Source organism: Phaethon aethereus, assembly GCF_964289735.1.
Source record: "Phaethon aethereus genome assembly, chromosome: 9".
NCBI classification, from domain to species: Eukaryota; Metazoa; Chordata; class Aves; order Phaethontiformes; family Phaethontidae; genus Phaethon; species Phaethon aethereus.
The window spans coordinates 3352505-3372644 of NC_138585.1; the positions used below are offsets into that span (position 1 = coordinate 3352505).

The 20140-nt window shown below is 36.2% G+C and overlaps 1 protein-coding gene across 2 annotated transcripts in view; it reads right to left on the reverse strand.

The window, feature by feature from the left end:
• The window catches only part of WDR33 (WD repeat domain 33), a gene marked incomplete at both ends in the record, with an annotated part of 54771 nt that extends 42306 nt beyond the window's left edge, over positions 1-12465 (reverse strand). For both annotated transcript variants that reach the window (XM_082003591.1, XM_082003590.1), the window contains 6 exons: positions 6497-6594; positions 8365-8516; positions 9006-9101; positions 9744-9848; positions 10291-10359; positions 12262-12465. In XM_082003591.1, coding sequence (XP_081859717.1) covers positions 6497-6594; positions 8365-8516; positions 9006-9101; positions 9744-9848; positions 10291-10359; positions 12262-12465 — 724 coding nt within the window. The remainder of the gene's footprint in view (positions 1-6496; positions 6595-8364; positions 8517-9005; positions 9102-9743; positions 9849-10290; positions 10360-12261) is intronic.
• Between the last annotated feature and the right edge of the window lie 7675 nt (positions 12466-20140).

Below are 20140 nucleotides of genomic sequence, written 5' to 3' on the forward strand. Positions count from 1 at the left end.
TTTATAGCATGGTGCTGTGGCTCATCTCTCATGATCTTTTTATTTCATTCTTTGAGAATTCTATATATTCTTATAGAATATTAACTTTACAGGATTTTTAAAACACTAGATTCTAGATGAGAATCAGGACTTTAAGATTTAGTATGTTGTACTTGAACATTACTCAAAACTAAACTGCAATATAAACCAAATGCCTTTAGGCATATCAGATGCAACCAGCTCCCAGATTCAACACCCTCTAATTCTCCTGGTATTGTTTCAGGGAACAGAGAAATGCATCATGAAGCTACCTCCTAATCACCATCTTTTCATCACAGAAACCACGGACCTCAAGTACAGTTGATCAAAATAAAATTTTTGTCTAATCCAGAACACTTCACAAATAGAAACCTGGTAAGTCAACACAGCAGGAAGTTTCCTTCTCAGCTCTCAGATGGATTTTTACATTTAAGATATCCAGTTCTAATTGTGTTGACAAGTCTACCTCTAATAACATTTCCTATACAGAGAAAACAAAGATGCTGTAGCCTTGAAAGTCATATTCAGGAATAAAACTGAGTTGCTAGATGACACCTGAACATTAGTAGCCTCAAGCAAGAGGGGACAGCATTCTTCTCATCTAGCGTAGGTTTATATCCACCACCCTAGCAAGCAGCAATGACTGAGGTTGTCTATGAACTCAGGAAGGTGTATTGTATTCACAATCCAAGTCCTTGGTGTTACTTAACTCTGGAAGAAGTGTAGAGAAAGATACTAGGACAAGATATTTTGCATTTTAACTTCCATTTATGAAGCCAGAAATTGTACACAATATATCTAACTCTTAACCTCACAAAGGCAACAGAGAGGTTTACTAACAAGATGAAAAAGTGAATGAGACTGTGTAAAGAGTCCTTTATGCATGCAACCACAAAGAAGCAGCATCAGGGCTGGCACAATGCACACAGTGGAACAAAAAGGCTCCTGCATCACCAACTGTATAAGTGATCTGAACCGTCTGTGAAGAACCGCCCCCAGATTCACTATTAACATCCCTGTGAGTTCCCTAACATTTTCTGTGTCTAAAACACATGAAAAGTTTGATGCACAGCCATTCAGAGCAGAACTGTACCTCAAAAGACTTAGATGCAACTTATCCCTCTCCCTCATCCCAAACTTTGCTTTGGCAATGAAGATTCACAAAGATCAGAGACCTGCAACGTAAGCTGCCATACTAAAATCTACCAACAAAGATATTTAACTGATTCAGTATTAGCATTTCAAAACAGTTCATCTTTAAATCCAAAAATTCAAGGATTCGCCTTCTCAAGATTCACATGGTTGGTACCAATATCATCCAGGGTTTTTTTTCCTCATCTTGGGCTTTTGTTCTGAGGAAAAATCCATCTAATATTCATTCATGTAGGGATGTACCAGTAGACTAAAAGACATATCAGATATACCCGAAATCCTCACAGCACAAAGGAGCAAGCCTCCACAAAAAACTGAAGGCTTAAGTACTACGACTTCTAACAAGAAACACAGTACCAACAGACATGCATTTCTTGAACTTGCTGGGTTTTCTCTCCCTACTGAGACAAGGAAAACGACAGAAAAACCTCACTTAAAGAGAAGAAAAATGGAAACAGCAACATCAGGATTTTTTTTTCTTCTAAATTATACAACGTAGTGTTCAATCACATTCCACGAAAAGTAAGTTTTAGAAGTTACCTGCTTCAAAGACTAGGAGCTAGCTACTAATGCATGTTTAAAAGTGAAGGTCTAAACTGAAGATGTAGTGCTGGTTAGTTCTGGTTCTCAAGTTCCTTGTAACTACTGAACACATCATCTCTGAATTTAAGTACAGGATTTGCTATTTGATGGAGGAAGCAGGTGTCAAAAACTTTGAAGAGATCCTTCACTTTCAGGCATTTATGCCTGAAATTACGCTTTTTAGAGCAGCATACACAAACCATGCAATATTATTTAAACAACTAAAGACATTTCATGGTATTTTAATTGCTAATGACAATCCAGAAATGGAGTAGAGGGAAGAAATAAAAAAATTCTCCAGTGATTTCGGTATGACTAGCTGTGGAGACGCTTTTTCAGAACTTGTGAGCAGCTGAAAAATAAGTCTACCACAACTGCTGTGACTTCTGCATGCATGTACACACAAACATGTTACTGCGTAGGTGATGAGATTTTGCACTGGTTTTATGCCTGAACAGGAAATTCCAGGCAGAACAATGTTATTAAAGACAAGCAAAAGATTTTCCTTAGAGTAAATCACGTACCAGTAAGAAATTACATGTTGTTGCAAATTGCAGATTTTAAATCCAGATAGAATGTAAAGGAATCGTGATTGCCTTCAATTGTTCAAGTTAGGATAAGAAATATCTTTTGCCAAATCTGCCATGTTGGCTGGAAGATCATTTAGTGTATTACACTATTTTACAGCCAGAAGAGAGAAAAAAGGGATCTACAGAATATCTTCTCAAATTCTAGGTTACCATCCTTCACAGAGCATCTACTCACAGTAGAGTCATCCTCTCCAAAAGATCTATTTAAGCCAGGCAACTCTTGAAATCCTGGGAACACACAGCTCATCTAGACTTCTGAATGAAAGCCTTACAGTCCTCCCAAACTCACACTTCTACCGGATTTTGTGTGTGTCACTGTGACAAGGAAGGAGAAGGAGGGACAGTGGAACTGACAACACTGAAATATGTTTGTAACCTCCTAACCCGTATTTTCATTTTTGGAATAATTAAGGAATAATGTGTTTACTAATGATCTACCCAAAATGTTCTCAGGGCTACATTAGCACAGACCCAATACCCAAGGATTCACAGCCACGAGTCAAATCATCAATAACATTAATTTCTCAATAGAAATAAAAGGACATCAAGCTTTTACCGCATACATTTTTTTCCACTAGATGCAATTAGCATTATTAAAAGCCATCAGTGTGTATGGTTCTCATAGAAATAGGGACTCCTGAAAAAGCGTCCTGGCATTAACTTCACTGCAACTGTTTAGACTAAAGACCTGATAGTGTTTTGTTATAAATGCCCTTACTGGAAGTGTCTTTCAGAGTAACAATTATTGACATGAAAACAACATATTGCTATAGACTGTTTTCCATGTCTTGTTATTTTAACAAAAACATTTTTATTTTAACATCAGTTTGATTTCTACCAGTGTATTTTAGCAAGTGCGCCAAACTTGTACTTGTTATCATCATCAAGATGGCAACATTACAGAAATTAACACAGGCAAAAACTAGCCTGCAGAATTAGAAGTACAGCACCTTTACTTCAAGAGAAGAGACAGACAGTAACTGGGCTGAGGGGAAGCAAGCAGAGAAGTGACTATGACAATGCCATTTCCCCCACCTTCAAGTTCTTCCAAGATAACTCACTTGATGAATTACTTGCAGACGGTTCCCCAAGAAATTGAAGACTTTAAACCTATTTATTTCTTTACAATATTAAAAAAAAGGAGCCTGATAAATTTGCACATACTTCTAACAAAACACGTACTCCACCTACTATGCCCTGGAAAGCCACGATGGTAGAAAGAGCAAAGTAACATAAATTAATGAAAAGCTGGGTAGAGAAGTGTGACTCTCAGACAGATTAAAGAAAAAAAAACCAACCACCCAGAACTTCTGGCATCATGTATGAACAACAAAATAAGGTATCCTGTTTATTTTCATTTGGACAAATTAAAAGGAAGCTGGACCCATTTGATAAGTGTTTCTCATGCAGCCCATGTATTCATGGCTTCACTGAAAAAACTGTGTAGACTGTTGTAGAGAGCTGAAAGAATTCCAGTAAAACCTTAAGAAGTCCTATGTAATTTACCACTTCCAATTTGTTTTTCCAGTCCTCTTTGGAAGGGAAGACTAGAATTGTTCCTTCAGACCAGTTTCAAGTAAAGGGAACCACTTCATCAAATAAGAGAAATAAATTATGTTAGTCCATTCCAGTGCAAACAAAAGCGTCTGTAACAAGTCTGTGGATTTTTTTCCTTTCTATATCAGCAAAGTTTATCCCAGAATTTTTTTACAGAATTGCTTTAAAACCACTCCTTAGCATTAAAATAATTCCTTAATTTGTTACTGAACACTCACACATTGATATTGTAACTCTGTGAGTGATAGTCTTTTTTATGAACACATCTGACTATAAATTGATAGCTTAATTTGATTTTTATAATTCAGTGTGATAACCTGAAGAATACCTTAATGCACTAAGTGAAGCTTTGGATCTAAACTACACTGTAGAATCTCTTCAACTTCACAGCACCAATATTAACCAGAATAGCTGAAGCATGGTTTGTGAAAGTAGAAAATAAAAAACATTCCTTAGCATCATATTTGATCTAAACACTTTTTATACATAATGAAGTATACTTTTAATGAATCGCCACCAGAATTTTAATTTATGGATCATTAACTTTGGAATGGCAGCAGTATGAGTATTTACACATTTTGAAGGCTGTACTAAGAAATGCTTTACAGGTCACACTCCTAAATATGTAAAAGCAGAATGTATATGGAGAAGCAAAAAGCTGAAGATCAGTTTCCTAAAGCCGTTAAGTTCTAAATTCCAAATAACATACTGAAAGCTTGTATTTTCCACCAAGAAAGCTACCTGTTACCCATACAGCTCTTTCGAATATGTCTTTTGATCTTATTGAACAATACTCCTAGGGACAAAAACCAAATCAAACTTGCATGTTGTGCAGAAACATCCTCCCACTCCCAATAGTCAGGGTTTTGGATCTTATTTTTGTTTTGTTGCAGGGGATTTTTTGATGGTGGTAGTTGTTTTTTTGTTGTGTTTTATTTTGGGAGGTTTTGTTGTTGTGGGTCTTTTTCCTTATCAGACAGCAGAAACAAGGAATAAATCTGCCCTGTCCAATTTTATCCACAGATGTAAAGTTTTCAAAATATTTCCAACTTACCTAAAGGATGAAGTGTATTATGGGTACATCATGTAAGTAGAAGCAAAGATATTCTTTATAGAGCTATTTTGCAAACTCAAAAGTATATATTGACATGTATAAACTAGAAGAAATTAAAGCATAATTCTATTTGAGATATAGTCACAATCACAATGTTCAAGGATGCACAGTAACAGAAGAAAATGTAATGGAAGTTCTGTTCTTTATGGCCTAAATTAAATGCTTTACTCCTACTTCATGCAGAACATTAAAAGAATGTGGAAGAATTGGAGGGATTTTTATAATCTTGAGAACTCTGCATGGAGGCAATCCCCATTTCCTCCACACGGTTTAAATGAGTAGTTAGTACAAACTTGGAGGACTATATAAAATGTGTTTAGTGCAGAATTACTTTTGTAAAGTATCAAGCAAAACAGACCCAAATCTGTTTGGGTTCTTCCAGAATAACAGGTGTAAATGATATAGCCTAGAAATTTGCTTGCCAGCTCCTGCAAAGAACACATCTACCACAACATCTATGCACAAATTCTGTTAGAATATAATAATTACAAGAACACTGGAACTCGATGCCTTTGAATTCAAAGCAGTGGTGATTAGAAGTAATGCATTAGTAACACAAGAAGAGAGCTTAGAGTCAAGAGAAGCAGGGAGAGCTCTACTTCATAAAATACATAATGCAGGTCCAAGTTGGAAGCATGATTTTAAAAGAGAAAAATCCTTAGTTTAGGAAAGCCATGAACAACCTCACACATCTAAAACTGACATTCCATGTTTTTACTGCATACCTTCTTTGTAGTTTATCTGCATGCCTACAACCCCCAATCTTATAGCAATCTGGAATATATTCTCTTATTATGTACCCTTGACATCTTCTGCAAGAAAGGAATAGTTGTCAGAAGCTATTGCTATTGCTCAGTAAGATTGTAACTGCAAGAGAAGGAGAAAGCTCAACACGCCCAGGGGAAAGTCACCAGAAGTTAGCATACACAGATGGTGGACAGGAAACTACTGAACCAAAGCTAGGATTATTTGTATGTGCTATGCGTGATGTGATCAAAGTTTACCTGTTTTCCCTACCTAAATGCTCTCTTCCTCTAAAGGACTGAGAAGTAACTACCTTGGCTCTGAAGAAATCAGAATGGAAGGCACTCCCATGAAAAGAATGGAATCCTCTGCATGAAGATGTGTACTCTGAAGTAAAAGTGGTCACAAAGATTAAGCTTTGGAGAAAGATAAACGTATTCCTGATGCAGAAACAGCTGTTTCTACCAACATTAGCAGTAGAAAAAATGCCCTTATATCCACCTCCATTTTTAGGTCTTACGTGGGCAGTAAACAGAGTAACGCCATTGTGAACTGCAGCCTATGTGAATATTGTAAAGCACCTATAGCAGCAGCCAAACAAAAACTTGTTTGGAGGATTTAAGACAGGGATGTAATACAAAAATGTAGACAAGCTGATACTTCTGTATTGTGAACACCTAGTTAAAAAAAGGTTTTCCCCCTCTTGAAATACCCCAATCAGTACTTTTGGTACACATACCTCGAAGAATTCTCTCCTCATGGCAACGTAGAAAGTCCCAGATTCTAACAGTGCCGTCGTCAGAGCATGTAGCAAATTTATTATCCGTGGGTGAGAAACTGTTACATGAAGACACACAGCAGGGGAAAGAAGTCAGCATTTAACAGATTATCTATGCTTCTCAGACAGGGCAAAATTATACTGTAATGTGTTATACACTGAAGGATGCATTTGAACATAGGGACTTTTAAGTGAATACAGTGCCTGCCAAATGACACTTCATCACAAGGCATCAATTTAGCATAGGATTACTATTGCATTGCAGTCCCCTGTCAAATGAGGAAAAAATCCAGAATTTATTCTTAGCACCTTCCTATCTATGACTGCACACGGTAGCACCTTCTCTGCAGGATGAGAAGCAACATCAATATGATTTGGTAACTGTCACCCTAGGTTTTCATGTTTGGTAATACCATAAGAAAGTGACACTGTGTAGAAGCACAGGAGAACAGTTCTTAGGAAAAACTCCTCTTCAGCCACAGGTGCTTTGCAGCAGAGAAGCAAAAATAAGGGAAAGCTGGTCACAGGAAAATGCTAGTTGGATTAACTGTTGAAAAAATTGTATACAAAACAAGCGTACCACTTATCGTAAAAGTAATTTGGAAAAAATCCCTCTTATTACACCCCATCAACACCATGAAAAGAATCCTACAGACACAGAAGAAGCTTCCAGATTGAGCAGTCACTATTGCTTGATGAAAGTCACTGGAAAAGCAAGGAGTTATTTAGCCATGGGATTAGGGCCAGGACATCTCCAGCAACTGACAGACACTCACTTCCTTTCTGGTGCAGTGAAAGACCATGAGGGAGCCCTTGTGAAATCCTAGACCTTTATGATCAGGAAAGGGCTTAAAATAGTAGAGAAATTCAGTGTATGGCCATGATAGTCAGACAGTAACTGAATCCAATGTAAGTACTTCTCATAACCAAACTCTGGCAGAAAATGCTGCACCCTATCAAAGAAAAATGGTGACTTTAGTGGAAAGCGGTTTTGTGGCAGTGAACCTTTATCAACAAGGGCCAGCACCTGAACCCGAAGAAACACTGCTTTAGCTTCATTTTTGATCTGCAGCTTCTCTTCAGGCTTACTTTAAAAACATTTCCATATCTTACTAAAGATTATGTGCAGGTTTGCTTTAGAAACATCCTTCATTTACATCTTACTGATAGTATCACTTTAGATTCCATTTTTTATATAAATAGACATTTGCACAACTGAGGCATCAACACTGAACCAAGAGAATATCCTACAGTCTTCTTTTCAATGGCTTGCTTACAGTTTCAAGCTTGAAGAACCCATTCAGTATTAACATTAGACTTCTGTATGTGGCAGTCTGCGTGGGTATTTAGTATTACTGGAAGTCTTGGCTTCACCAAGCCAAGCAGTTCTTCACTTTATTTAGTGTTTTATTATTTTGTGAGAACTATGCAGGTGTTTTATTTCTGAAGGCTTTATATTTTATTCAGTTAAATTATTAAAGACTGAATTCTTTATTTGGAATGAAATTGTTGTCTTACACAGTGCGTATAAAAAGGAATAACTGATACACATCGTCACCATATAAAAATGAAAAGAATACCAGTGCAAAATGCGGCAGACAAATACATCTCTAACATATTGCAGAGGCGGATACTGGGACAATACTAATTCAGAAAGGTGCCAGCAAAACGGTGAGAATGTGGAAACAAAAGAAAATATTGTGTTTATGTGGTGCAGGAAGTTTCCCAGAATCTGACAGAACCCATGCATTTCTGCACCCAGAATACACTTAGAGAACAGTCTAATCATGGCAATAGGTACTACAGAAAATGGTATATTGTGTATAAACCTGGCCTCTCTAATCGCCTCCTTATGTGCCTGGAACATCTTGACGTTGTTCATGTTGGACTGCCAGTATTTCACATATCCCCCGTGGTCTGCTGTCAGCATCCACATATCATTGTGTGACCAAGTCATAGCCCTTACAGGGCTGTCGTGAGCCTGTAAATTCAGAAACAAAACTTCTAGCAAACATGTTCAAATACTATCTGACCCACACAAAAGTTAGTTAAGTTCCCTCCTAACAGCTGCAACAAAGAAATTAAAACAAATGATGATCTAGTTAGATTCAAGATGTTATTGTGGGAAAAAAATTCCCTTACTCTGTATACAATGGTCTTCTCAATAATAAATTAAGAGTATTTGCGTTTTGTTTCCAAAGTGTTTCTTTATTATTACAAATACTCACAGTATGTTCTTGATAACAGTTAGTATATCAGATGGAGATGGAATGAGAAGCATTAAATGAATTGCCTATAGCCACAGTCTGACATGGAATCAGAGCAAAAAAAAAAAAAACATAAAAGACTTCTAGGGCTCCCATTACCACATTTAGACCACAGACCCATGATAAGCAAGGTGAAGATGTGTTCCTAAAACATGCTCCAAGATCTCAAGGAAATACACAGAAATCTTGGTAGATGAATTTACCTGCAATATAGTTTCAAAATTGAAAGTCAGTCCATTCCATAAAGTGAACTCTCCACTAGATGCACCAGTGACCAAGCGTCTCCCCTCAGGAGTCCACTGCAAAAGAAAAATTTAAATAAACTGTGCAAATATAATATTCAAAATATTTCTTCACAATTCTCCAATTAAATCATAAGTTTCTTCCAGGGAAGCTGCAGAACTGGAATTTACTAAATGACTTTCTAGAGGATGTTAGATAGACAAAAATGCAGAACTGTGCCAGAGGGCTTTTGACTTTTGCAACAGCAGGACAAAGGCCACTGTAAAAACAATGAAAAAAAATCTAGTCGTAGAAGAGAAACAGCTTATTGGCACCAATACATTTCTAGCACACAATATCCATATCAAACAATACTGCTGATATCACAGAAAAGTTGTTAAAAGATGCTGCAAGAGTCAACCAGCACAGAGACCAAACTGCCTTTTTTTCTGTGAGTCGAAATATATTAGCCCCGCCAAATGAAAGAGCAAATGTGTACCTCAAACTCTGAGAGTAAGAATTATTTTGTACTCGGACTTTACCATTTAATTTCCTAAAACTCTCCACAGAAAGATTAGACACAGTAGTTGTCCATACATTCCACATGCTAGTTTTATTTGGAAATGCTTTAACCGTTATCCTGTTTCTTTCTTCAGTTAAGAATATCACTCTAATTTAAATTAAGACAACACAGCTAAGAACTCCAACACTGTACTCACCCTGACAACAAACACTGGGCATTTTACTTTATTAGTAGATGTCCGAACAAATTTTGTTGTTACAGCATTCATAGGGTTGTTCAGCATTCCGATAGGAGGGACCAACTATGAGAAGAGAAACAAAAGATTTAATAATGACATTTCTAGCCAGAAACTACAAGAAAAGCATGCATTCTGAACACCCATTTCTAGAAAAGTTTTTAATTTGCACGAATATTATCAGAATTAAGTTGGCAGAAGTGTTCAAAAGTTTGCATGATTTACCATCTCAAACATCCAGAACAAGCACCTTCAAGAGCAGCTTTGCAACCTCAGTGCATTATGAGAGTTCTTATGTCCAAAAATTAAAAGCCTATCCAATTTCATGTTCTCTTCGTGGGCATGGATTCCAACAGAACAAGATAATGCAGAGTGAAGATACCCTTCATATCTTTAAGGCCTCTTGTGGACAAAAAGATAACCACAGCTGACAGACAGAAACCTTTCTATTTTTCTGGTCAAATTTTATCCACAGAACTTCATCACGGAACAGAAAGATTTTACTTACGTCATTATAATATCCTGCATCAGGCTGGATTGCTCGCATATCCCGCTGATCTCTCTGCCATACTCTATTCTAGAAAGAAGAAAACAACTCCTAGTTCATACCACTGCTATACTTCGTTATTACGCAGCAGAAAACAAGGAACATCTTGACAGCCTGTTTGGGAAATTCCAAAGCACTCCAAAGGTTTCAGAATGAACTCAGTTAAATGACTTTGGTCTCAGGAAACCTGTAGAATTTGTACAGCATAAGCAAAAGATTCAAGAATGTTTAAAGTCTTAATTTCATCAGAATAAAGCAGCTCATTTAAAAATTGCAGCTTCACAATATGAAAGGAGCAGTTCTATGCAATAAGCCACATTATTGCAACAAAGATGATTGGTACTTTGCTGCCCAGGCTAATAGGTACTCTACAAAAAGCATGTTCAATCATTTCAAAAACTTTACATTCAGGATAAGCATTTACGCTCTTAGGATCTGTGTTGACGAACTCTAAGTGAAATCCCCCAGAGTGACACAAGCTAGAAAGGAAGCTTCTGTAGCTGAAGCATGAAGATAACAATGCATTCAGAAGGATAAAACTTAGAAGACCAAGGAATAAAAATGCCTTCAGTTAATTAAATTTTGTGAGCTGTCAAACACAACCTTTTCAAAAACACTTTACACTAATCAAAAATGAAATTATTTCAGCTTTGTGCTGTAGACTTCACCAATTTGGATCTGTGTACATATCAGAAACATAAGCTAAAATTCTAGGTAAAACATTTCCAGTATACACTACTACAGTTTGCTAGAATTTCTTAAGCCAAGAGCAAATTACACATACACCATTTTTCTCATTTTTTACAGAACCACATCAAATTAAATCAGTAGTATTGAAGCTGGGACTGAAATTGAATTCAGGTACATCCTAGATTTGTGTAAGCATGTAAAACATACAGATCTGATTTTTTGTTTTGTTTTAATAAACAAGAGTTTGAGGATGCTTTATTTCTGCCACATTAAAAATGGTCCTGAACAACTAATGTTGTACTTTTAGAATTAGTCCACTACTAATAGAATCTGGTTTTGGGCATTCCTAAAATATAAGCATATGTTTTAAATGTTTGGTTTTTAAACAGATCTTAGAAAATAATTTAAATTTATTTTTAAGAAAACCTTCCAATTGTTAACACCTACATGCTATAATCATGCACCAGCCGGAAGCAGCTTCAATGAATTTTGTCACGTTTTTGCAATGTTGCTGTTGAGATTCCAACAATTCCTGTATTTACAGATTTGATTCTATTCCTTCTGAGCTAATAGCCAGTAATTCTTCAGTAAATCTTGATCATAAAATTATATTTCTTAAGAAATTAATAGCTTCTCATCAAGAAAGCTAAATAAGCCTTTTTACAGAAACGTTTCTTCAGCAAAACTTCATTTACGTTGTTCTGTATCTATTAACTGTACAGAAAAGGACTTTCGGAGACCATAGTATAAGTTGCAGTCTTATTTAATAAAATTATGAGAAAACATTTTTATGGTGTCCTGGTTTTGGAGGGGAAAGGGTAATGGTTTATGTCCCATTGAGAAATTTCTACTTCAAAACAAAGATAAGAACAATTACATTATTTATAATGAGGTTTTATGTTCACTGAAAAGCCAGAACATCACACAAGACACTCAATCGAGCTCCAAGCTGGAATTCCAAGACAGAATGTAAAAATTGGTGCTTATACAAACCACAAAAATCAGCTGCGTATATGTGCATTTTTATTACAAAGGACCAAACCTCTTTGTATTCATACTCATATTCAACACCAAATTTACAAGCATTTGTCACTTAGTTTGAAAATGCAGCCGTCATTTAGTTTGAAAATGCAGCAGTACATCTCTCATTATTCCAGACTGCTCTATGGACACTGAAAAGGACAATCATAAATTTCAGGAAGGAAAAAAAATTTTCAAAACAAAGCCAGAAAACTAACTAACCTCCAAATATTTAATTACAGAGGGATTGTAGTCTATGGTCTTTCGGTTCACAGCTTTTCTCATCCGCTTTCCATCAAAAGTTAGCTGTTGCATTGCTTGCTGCTGTGCAAAATCGGGTCTTTTGTAGAACAACTGCCGAGGCGCCTGGTGCTGGAACCTCGGCATATGGAAAAATCGGGGCGGTGAGCCAATTTCTGTGGCCATGGCTACCTTGTTTCTGAAAGACTGCAAAAAGCAAAACACCAGGTTACTCCATAATAATGGCAAAAATCCCGCATTAGTATCTCCACTAACTTAAGTTTGCAAGCATGAATAACAACCTCATAAAGCACTGTTTATTGGGAAGAAGTATTTGCAGGTTTCTCTGAACAATTATTATTCTTTCCCTGTGCCACATAACACTGACATTGAAGTGGTTAAGGACTTTGTTCTCTATCAGGAAGAATTTTTGTATTGAACCAGATCACTATAAAGTTTGCATTACCATCTCTAAACTAGAACTGTGCAAGAAAACAATGTCCTCAGTGAAAATAGCATAAGTAAATGCAAGAAACAGTAAGATCCTTCAACAGAAGATGGTATTTCAGATTCAATATACAACAGGAAACACCACATTAGTTACAAATTAATTTAACTATTAACAAGGGAAACATTTTAAAGGGATGCCTTGAAACCTTATTCTAGGACCTGAAAATGAAGTTACATTCCCTTTACATAATTTATAGTAAATACACCACAAATCACATTCTTCCCGTAGGTATACTTTCAATTCTGTTACTGCAAAATAAATGGATTAAATCTTTGTCAACGCTTGATAAATGTAACCGAACATCACTTCCCCCCCAAGAAGACCAACTGAGAATGTTATGGAAATGTGAGGGGCAGGGAAAAACCCTCAATACTCAGATTTTTTCTGACAGAGGGAAATAAAACCTAAAAAATTATATACCCACTAATTTTTAAATTACTCTAAAACCTAATTTTTCAGTCTGTAAAATTCTTAAGTGAGGAGATCCTATCAACCTCATCACAGCTGAAAACTACAATATACACTGTCTTTAAAGTATATACTAACTTCAGACTAAGCAGTGACACGCTCAAACTTAATTTTCAGCTTGTACTCCCTGCCTCATCCTGAAGTCATACTTTGAAAAAAAATTTTTAAACTAAAATAGACTGGCACTGTCATCAAGGGAATGCAAAAAACCCTCCTTTGCATGAAGGCTGAAGTGTTTACATGAGTCAAAGTGTATTTAATAAAAAGAATGGAAATAAAACTGATAGAATTTTTTAAAAATATTATTTGAAATAATCTCTTTGTAAATTCATGAATGTACTTTCCTATTTAATCACAGAATCAAGGTTGGAAAAGACCTTCAAGATCATCAAGTCCAGCCATTAACCCAACACCACCATGCCCACTAAACCATGTCCCAAAGTGCCACGTCCACACAGTTTTTGAGCACTTCCAGTGATGGTGACTCCACCACATCCCTGGGCAGCCTGTTCCAATGCTTGACCACACTCTCTGTAAAGAAATTTTTCCTAGTATCTAATCTAAACCTCCCCTGGTGCAACTTGAGACCATTTCCCCTCATCCTATCACTAGTTACTTAGGAGAAGAGACCAACAACATTTAGTTAAAATACTTGTTACTCGATTCAAAAGAGTTGGAAAGTTGTTTCAACTGCCAGTCTTAAAACTTCATCTTGCTTTTTTGATCCCAATAATTGAAAAATGTTTCCGTTTTTTGAAGGGCAAAATAAAGCTAAGATAGAAATGCTAGACCTAAATGAGGGTTTAAAAGTAGTGCATGGTTTGGTTCTTTTTAAGAGGTTCTTTATAATTACAAGCAGCAGGTTGCCCTTTAAATATCAGGCAGCTTTTTGGCACAGGGCAAGGATTAATCTTCACAGGTTTTGCAAACACAGAAGTCACACCCTCCTTTCCACTGCTAACTGGAAGCGTGTCAGGACAGCTATAAAACAAGCCATTTATGACGCCTGGCTGTTAGTGACACAAACAACTCTAATGTACATGGGGAAAAAAACTAAAGACATTACAATTATTCTCCACTCAAGTCCAAACTAAAATAGCATGTTTCCTTAAAGGTAAGGAAATTTAAGACCTTTGACAGGAAGAGCATCTTTTATTAGACCAACTCATCTAAGTGGAGAGACCAGCTTTCAAATAAATACACCTTCATCTTGTGACTGAAAGGCTCATTTGCCGGAAAGCTGCCCAATACCAGGTGGTCTAGCAAGACACCATGTCTATCTCCAAATACTGCCACATCCATACCATCATTTTGACTGCTACTACAACAACAATAAGCTTGTCTGAAACAAGAAAAAGGTATCAAAACTTTCTCATGCAGGAAGTACGCCAAGTACCCCTAACACTATCTCAGATTCTCTTACAACTCAGCAGAAGGTAGCTAAATGTTGTACAGAAAGTTTCAGGTGTTAAATCTCAAAGGTAAAATTAAAAGGATAGTAGTGGTTTTATATAAAAAAAGAGAAAGCAAAGCAAGCTGGAATTAAAAATGCAAGTTCATTAATCAGGTCTTTTTAATGTAGTTTTAAGTTTATGCATTACTCAAGGAAAAAAAGAGAGTAATTCTAGACTTGAGAGAGATTGGTACTAAAGATACACATTCCTATACCAACAAGAGCCAAACGTGTGGATGTGGCGCTTCAGGACATGGTTTAGGGGACATGGTGGCGCTGGATTAATGGTTGGACTTGATGATCTTGAAGGTCCTTTCCAACCTAGTGATTCTGTGATATCACTACTACATGACAAGGGAAACGACACAGCATCAGGAAAATGAAGGGTTTATGTTCTGTTTATATTCTAAGCTGCTTCTCAACTTTTGAGATCAAAGATTTTTGTTTATCCAGCTGCTCATGATAATTTTCTTCTAATAATGCCTCAAAATATCATGCTTTTATCCATGTAATATCCTTATCCCCAAGACATGTTTGCGTACATCATATCTAAGAAGGAGGTTTTGGTACAGATTCAGTTATCAGATGAAACTGGAACACTTATTTCCAAAGACCTCTACTCCAGTCAGACAAATATACTCATTTAACATTTAAGTTATCAGTATCCTACTTTGTCTTTCGTTGGGACAAACCAGTGCCTCAACAGGTTCTCTTTTAGATCTTTTGTATCAGCTAAAAAAAACCAGTGTCTGAATCCAGTGTGTCAATAGCTAAAGCTCCTGCTGTACTGGGAGAGCGCGTACAAACATGCAAACAGATATTAGAGGACAGTGTGTAATACAGAGTATCACAGTAATATCCAATTTCCTACTTTAAGCAAAGTACCAAACTTTGTTTCTAGAGTCCATCAGCAAGGGTTTAAATGGAAAACTCAATTTTTTTCCTTAATGCACAGAATTAGAAGCAACAGCAGGATTTTTTCCAACATCAAGCATAGATCAGCTCTTACTTTATTGTTTCTGGATAGTTATGTCACCAATTAATTGCTATTCTCTTCTAGTTCATTTATACTTTTATCACAATTTGAACTGTGAATTTTTGTATGCCATTCTTTCATGCATCCTTGTTGTTTGCAACCAAAACATGACTTTTCAGAGAGCTGACTGTCAGTTTCCCCTTTCTGTCCCCAAAAATACCACCTCAAAGCTGACTAGCTTTCCCACGTTTGGGGAATTAAATGTATTCACGGATATACAGAGAATATGTAATGAATTTGCTGAGCAAAGGTAAGGCCATCCAGAAACACTGGCAGATAATTAACTGGGCCTATCTTTCAGCTACGATGACAAAAGAAAGCCTGGAAAATGCAGTCAAACTGGGGAATAAATGTAGGCACATCTGACATGAAACTGAAGGCAGGAATAGGACCAGATGGACAAAAAAACCAAAGACAAGTTAGAAGAAATACAATAAGAGTGGGAGTAACTATAGAAGCAAACACACTAACTGAGGAGCAAGGTCAATCAAGAAAGAGACCATGTATAAGAAGCCTGACAAATAGACACAGGTTAAAAAAAACAGAAAAATTAAAAATAATTTAGTTGAGAAAGAACTAGGCGGAAGAAACTACACAACAGAACTCAAGAGCTTGTGATAGGACCCAAGATGTCCATCACTGTTTCTTAACTGTCAAATAAACTTTCAACAGAGCAAGACTTTTATTCATTCTTAATGGTGCCATAAAGATGGCAGGTTTACTAATGCTATCGAGTAATCAGAGGGATATGGCTATAGAACACAGTTAAAAAATGAAAAAAACCCTAGGATGACCTTATACCCAGGGTGGCATGGTGTCACAAGACAGATGGATTTGTGGAGTTTGTTTGCTTTTTAAAACAAGAGAAAAGTCACATACAGTATTAGCCCATTACAGAAAACATTTACCACTTAGATCATGTACTCAAATAAGGCTACAAAGATAACACCAGCACTTCACTCAGTAACTATTATTTTAGCATCTTATTTGGGTACTTGCTGTTTCTTGAATATCAAAATGATTCTTGCAGTAAGTTTTGAAAATTGACAGATTTGGACTTTGCTGCCCAAAATCATGCAACCAAAGCAATTTGCACACAACTTCACTAAATCAAAATAAATTAGGCTACTCAAACCAAAATGAAAATACCAAAGCATCCTTCTACACTGGTTTAATCAGGTAAAGCTTAAAAAAAAGTGTGTAATGGCTTATATTAAATCTGTCACTTCTTACAGATAGTTCAATACTAAAGAAAAAAAACCCCAACCTGATTTATGTATAATCTTGACAAATTTTACATGGTTTGCATAAAAAATAAAGATCATTAATGAAGTGAGGTAACTGGTATCTAAAACATGCTTGCCCATTTAGTAGCTATTTTTCACTGAAGTGAAAGCAGCTTGGCTGCAGTAAATAACCTGAATACCTCAAAAGAAAAGTATGTTACCCCATGGTAGAACAGAAGGCTATTCTCCCGGGGACTGTAAGCAGCCAGTTACTTTGCAAACCCTACACTGCCCACTGCAACAGAACATGCTGCAGCTTAAAAAAAAAAACCCAAAAAACCAACAAACATACCCAGCTAAATGGCTAAACCAACAAAGGAAAACCAGTGCTAGAAATTTCCTGAGTAACTTTCCTGAGTACTACTTCTTTAAATGTGAATTAGACAGTTAAAGTACACGTAGGCTTTAAAGCAAGCACTTTTACTGTGAAAATTAATAGTAATTATTTGCATTGCAGTAGCATATAGGAGTCCAAAACATGGTTCAGGACATTCAGTGAAAAACAACTATTACAGAAGAACCACCTCAGATTTCTGAGGCAGAGGTGTAAGATAAGAACACCACAAAGTTAGCATAACAAGTTTATTGTTCAATCCATCAGTAGTAAATACCATCTTTCTTTCATTAGACAGGCACCTTTACATCTACAAGGTACTGATACTGCTTCATTTCCTTTTACTAACATTTCTCTAAATTCAAAAATCCTATTGTAAATAGTAATCTCTGAAAAAATGCACCTCTGCATGTTTTAATTTGTGTATTAAGAAATCTGTAAGCACATCTGAACAAACACACCTGTTCTGAAAAAAAAGAATCAAACCAAATACAATTCAATGTTATTATTTTCCCCTCTTTTAAAGGAGTATGAACACTGAGTTCCAAAAAACTTTGTTCTGTCCTTTGGAAGAATGTGCATCTCTGCTCTGGAGACCAGCAGTGGATCCTTCTATGGCTTCCCCTTCCTGAAACATTCACACTATTTTCAGGAAAGCTCTTTCTTAAGTCTCATCATCCAGTCTTTTTCCTTAAATGGGAATTGCATCTCTTCCCAGGGCAAAAGAATTATATGGAAGGCTATATTCCAGACAAATGTTCTATTTTTTCCACCTTCAGCAATTTTTTCCATGTTTTAGAAAAGAAAAAAAGAAATTATGTGTGTATGTGCATGTTTATTTCTCTATTACACAGGAACAGAGCCAGCCATCCTGGTTAAGGGCTGAAGTTAGTAAGAGACTGTTAAGATTCACAGGCATTTCTTGAAAACATAAAAGTCACCAGGTAGGAGGTTGCACAGAAAAAGGATTCTTCATTTTTGCAAATCATGTCATCTTAAGTAAATGGTCTTCCTAATATTTTAAATTTAGGTATTACCAAAATAATTCCTCTTTTAAACAGGAAATGAACCTGAGCAAAAGATCAGTTTTGATCAGTGTTTCTGCATCTCCCTTGCTTCACTCACTGAAGCAGATGTGCTGGTATCTACAAGTATTAGAAATTCACGTTACTAAACACACTGCAGAAACAGCACTAGCAGCAGCAAGCCTCTACTGCATTTTTCTGAAGACACACTTGAAATCTGCTGAAACTAATTTGCATGTCTGCCAATGAATTAAACTCTCACAGAAGAGGTGACTTTGCTTTTGCTCTATGCAGATGTCACCATTTTTCTGAAGATTATCGTAAATTTCCTTCACAGTACATTAGGTAATTCCACTCTGAAAACACAGAAAAATTATGAAAAAGAAAAAAATATGCTAATTTTCAGATCTAGTGAAGAATACATTAATTTGACCAATTCCTTCAATTGCTTTATGTTTCAATTCCCTACTGTATTGGAAAAACATTTGATCAGATTTACAAAACAAGGTCACCTAAAGTCTGAAAATTGTACATCTGTATGAGGCACTCAAGAATCTCAAATAATTTCACAAGTACTTTTTCTATCAAGTCCTTTTTTTTAGAACATAGATTCTGGACAGATATAGCTGCTTCATCAAAAGAAAAAGTGCTACATCTAAACAAACTGAGTTCAGAAAAAATGCTATGGGTCTTGATTGATTTACAGTTCTATAACTAGATGATATCTTTTCCACTAGTTATGAAAGAAAATGGATGTATTAAGCAGGAATATAAAACTACTTAATAAAATACATTCTCAGCTTCAAAGCCACTTTGTGTGACTTGTCTTGACTTTGAACTGCATTAACAGAAAGTCACCTTTTGTAAAAAAGAGCATATACCCTAGTGATAAGGAAAATTTGCATCGGCCAATGAGATGCAACAATGAAGTGCAAAGTTGTCCAACTTAGCCTGGTGGTCACCAAGTAAGATATTTCTGCCAAAAGCAGACAAAAAAACCCCTTGTAACAGTAGAAAAATTGCGTAAGGTTCTTGTCCTTTGAGTATTTTAAAATCTTTTGAATTACATAAGGCATGAGAATGCCATGTAGTTTTCTGCACTTTTACAGGACATCTCAAATTTTCTAGAAGACACATATGCAGACACGAGTATAGTAAGTTTAAACCTGAGAAAAATAAGACCATTCTTACAATCTGAGAGCAGACACAGGTGCTGGAGGTCCATAACACACCAAATCACAAAACAAGACAAAAATACATGAGGATGACCTTATATGCAGGTTAGCATGGTGTCACAAGACAGATGGACTTGTGGAGTTTGCTTTTTAAAAACAAGAGAAAAGTCACATACCGTACTAGCCCATTACAGAAGACATTTACCAGTTAGATCACGTACTTAAATAAGGCTACAAAGATAACACCAGCATTTCACTGTATATTATACACAACTGCTATTAAGCAACAGTACTGCTCTCTACAGCAAGCAGATTTCCCCAGGGCTCTACTGCTATACTCCCAATATACATTAGCATCCGTTCCCTACCATATTCTATTTGTGAACAAAACTCTCCCAGAAATGGGTTTTACATTCTGACCATGCAAAATGGTGGATAAAGGATTTGGCAGCTTTCCCCGTTCCGGTCATTCTATTGAATAGAAAATGTAAATAAAAATAAATAAATAAATAAATAAAAACTTCTACATCTTCATCAAAAACATAGAAACAGATACTTACATTAATCATTGGC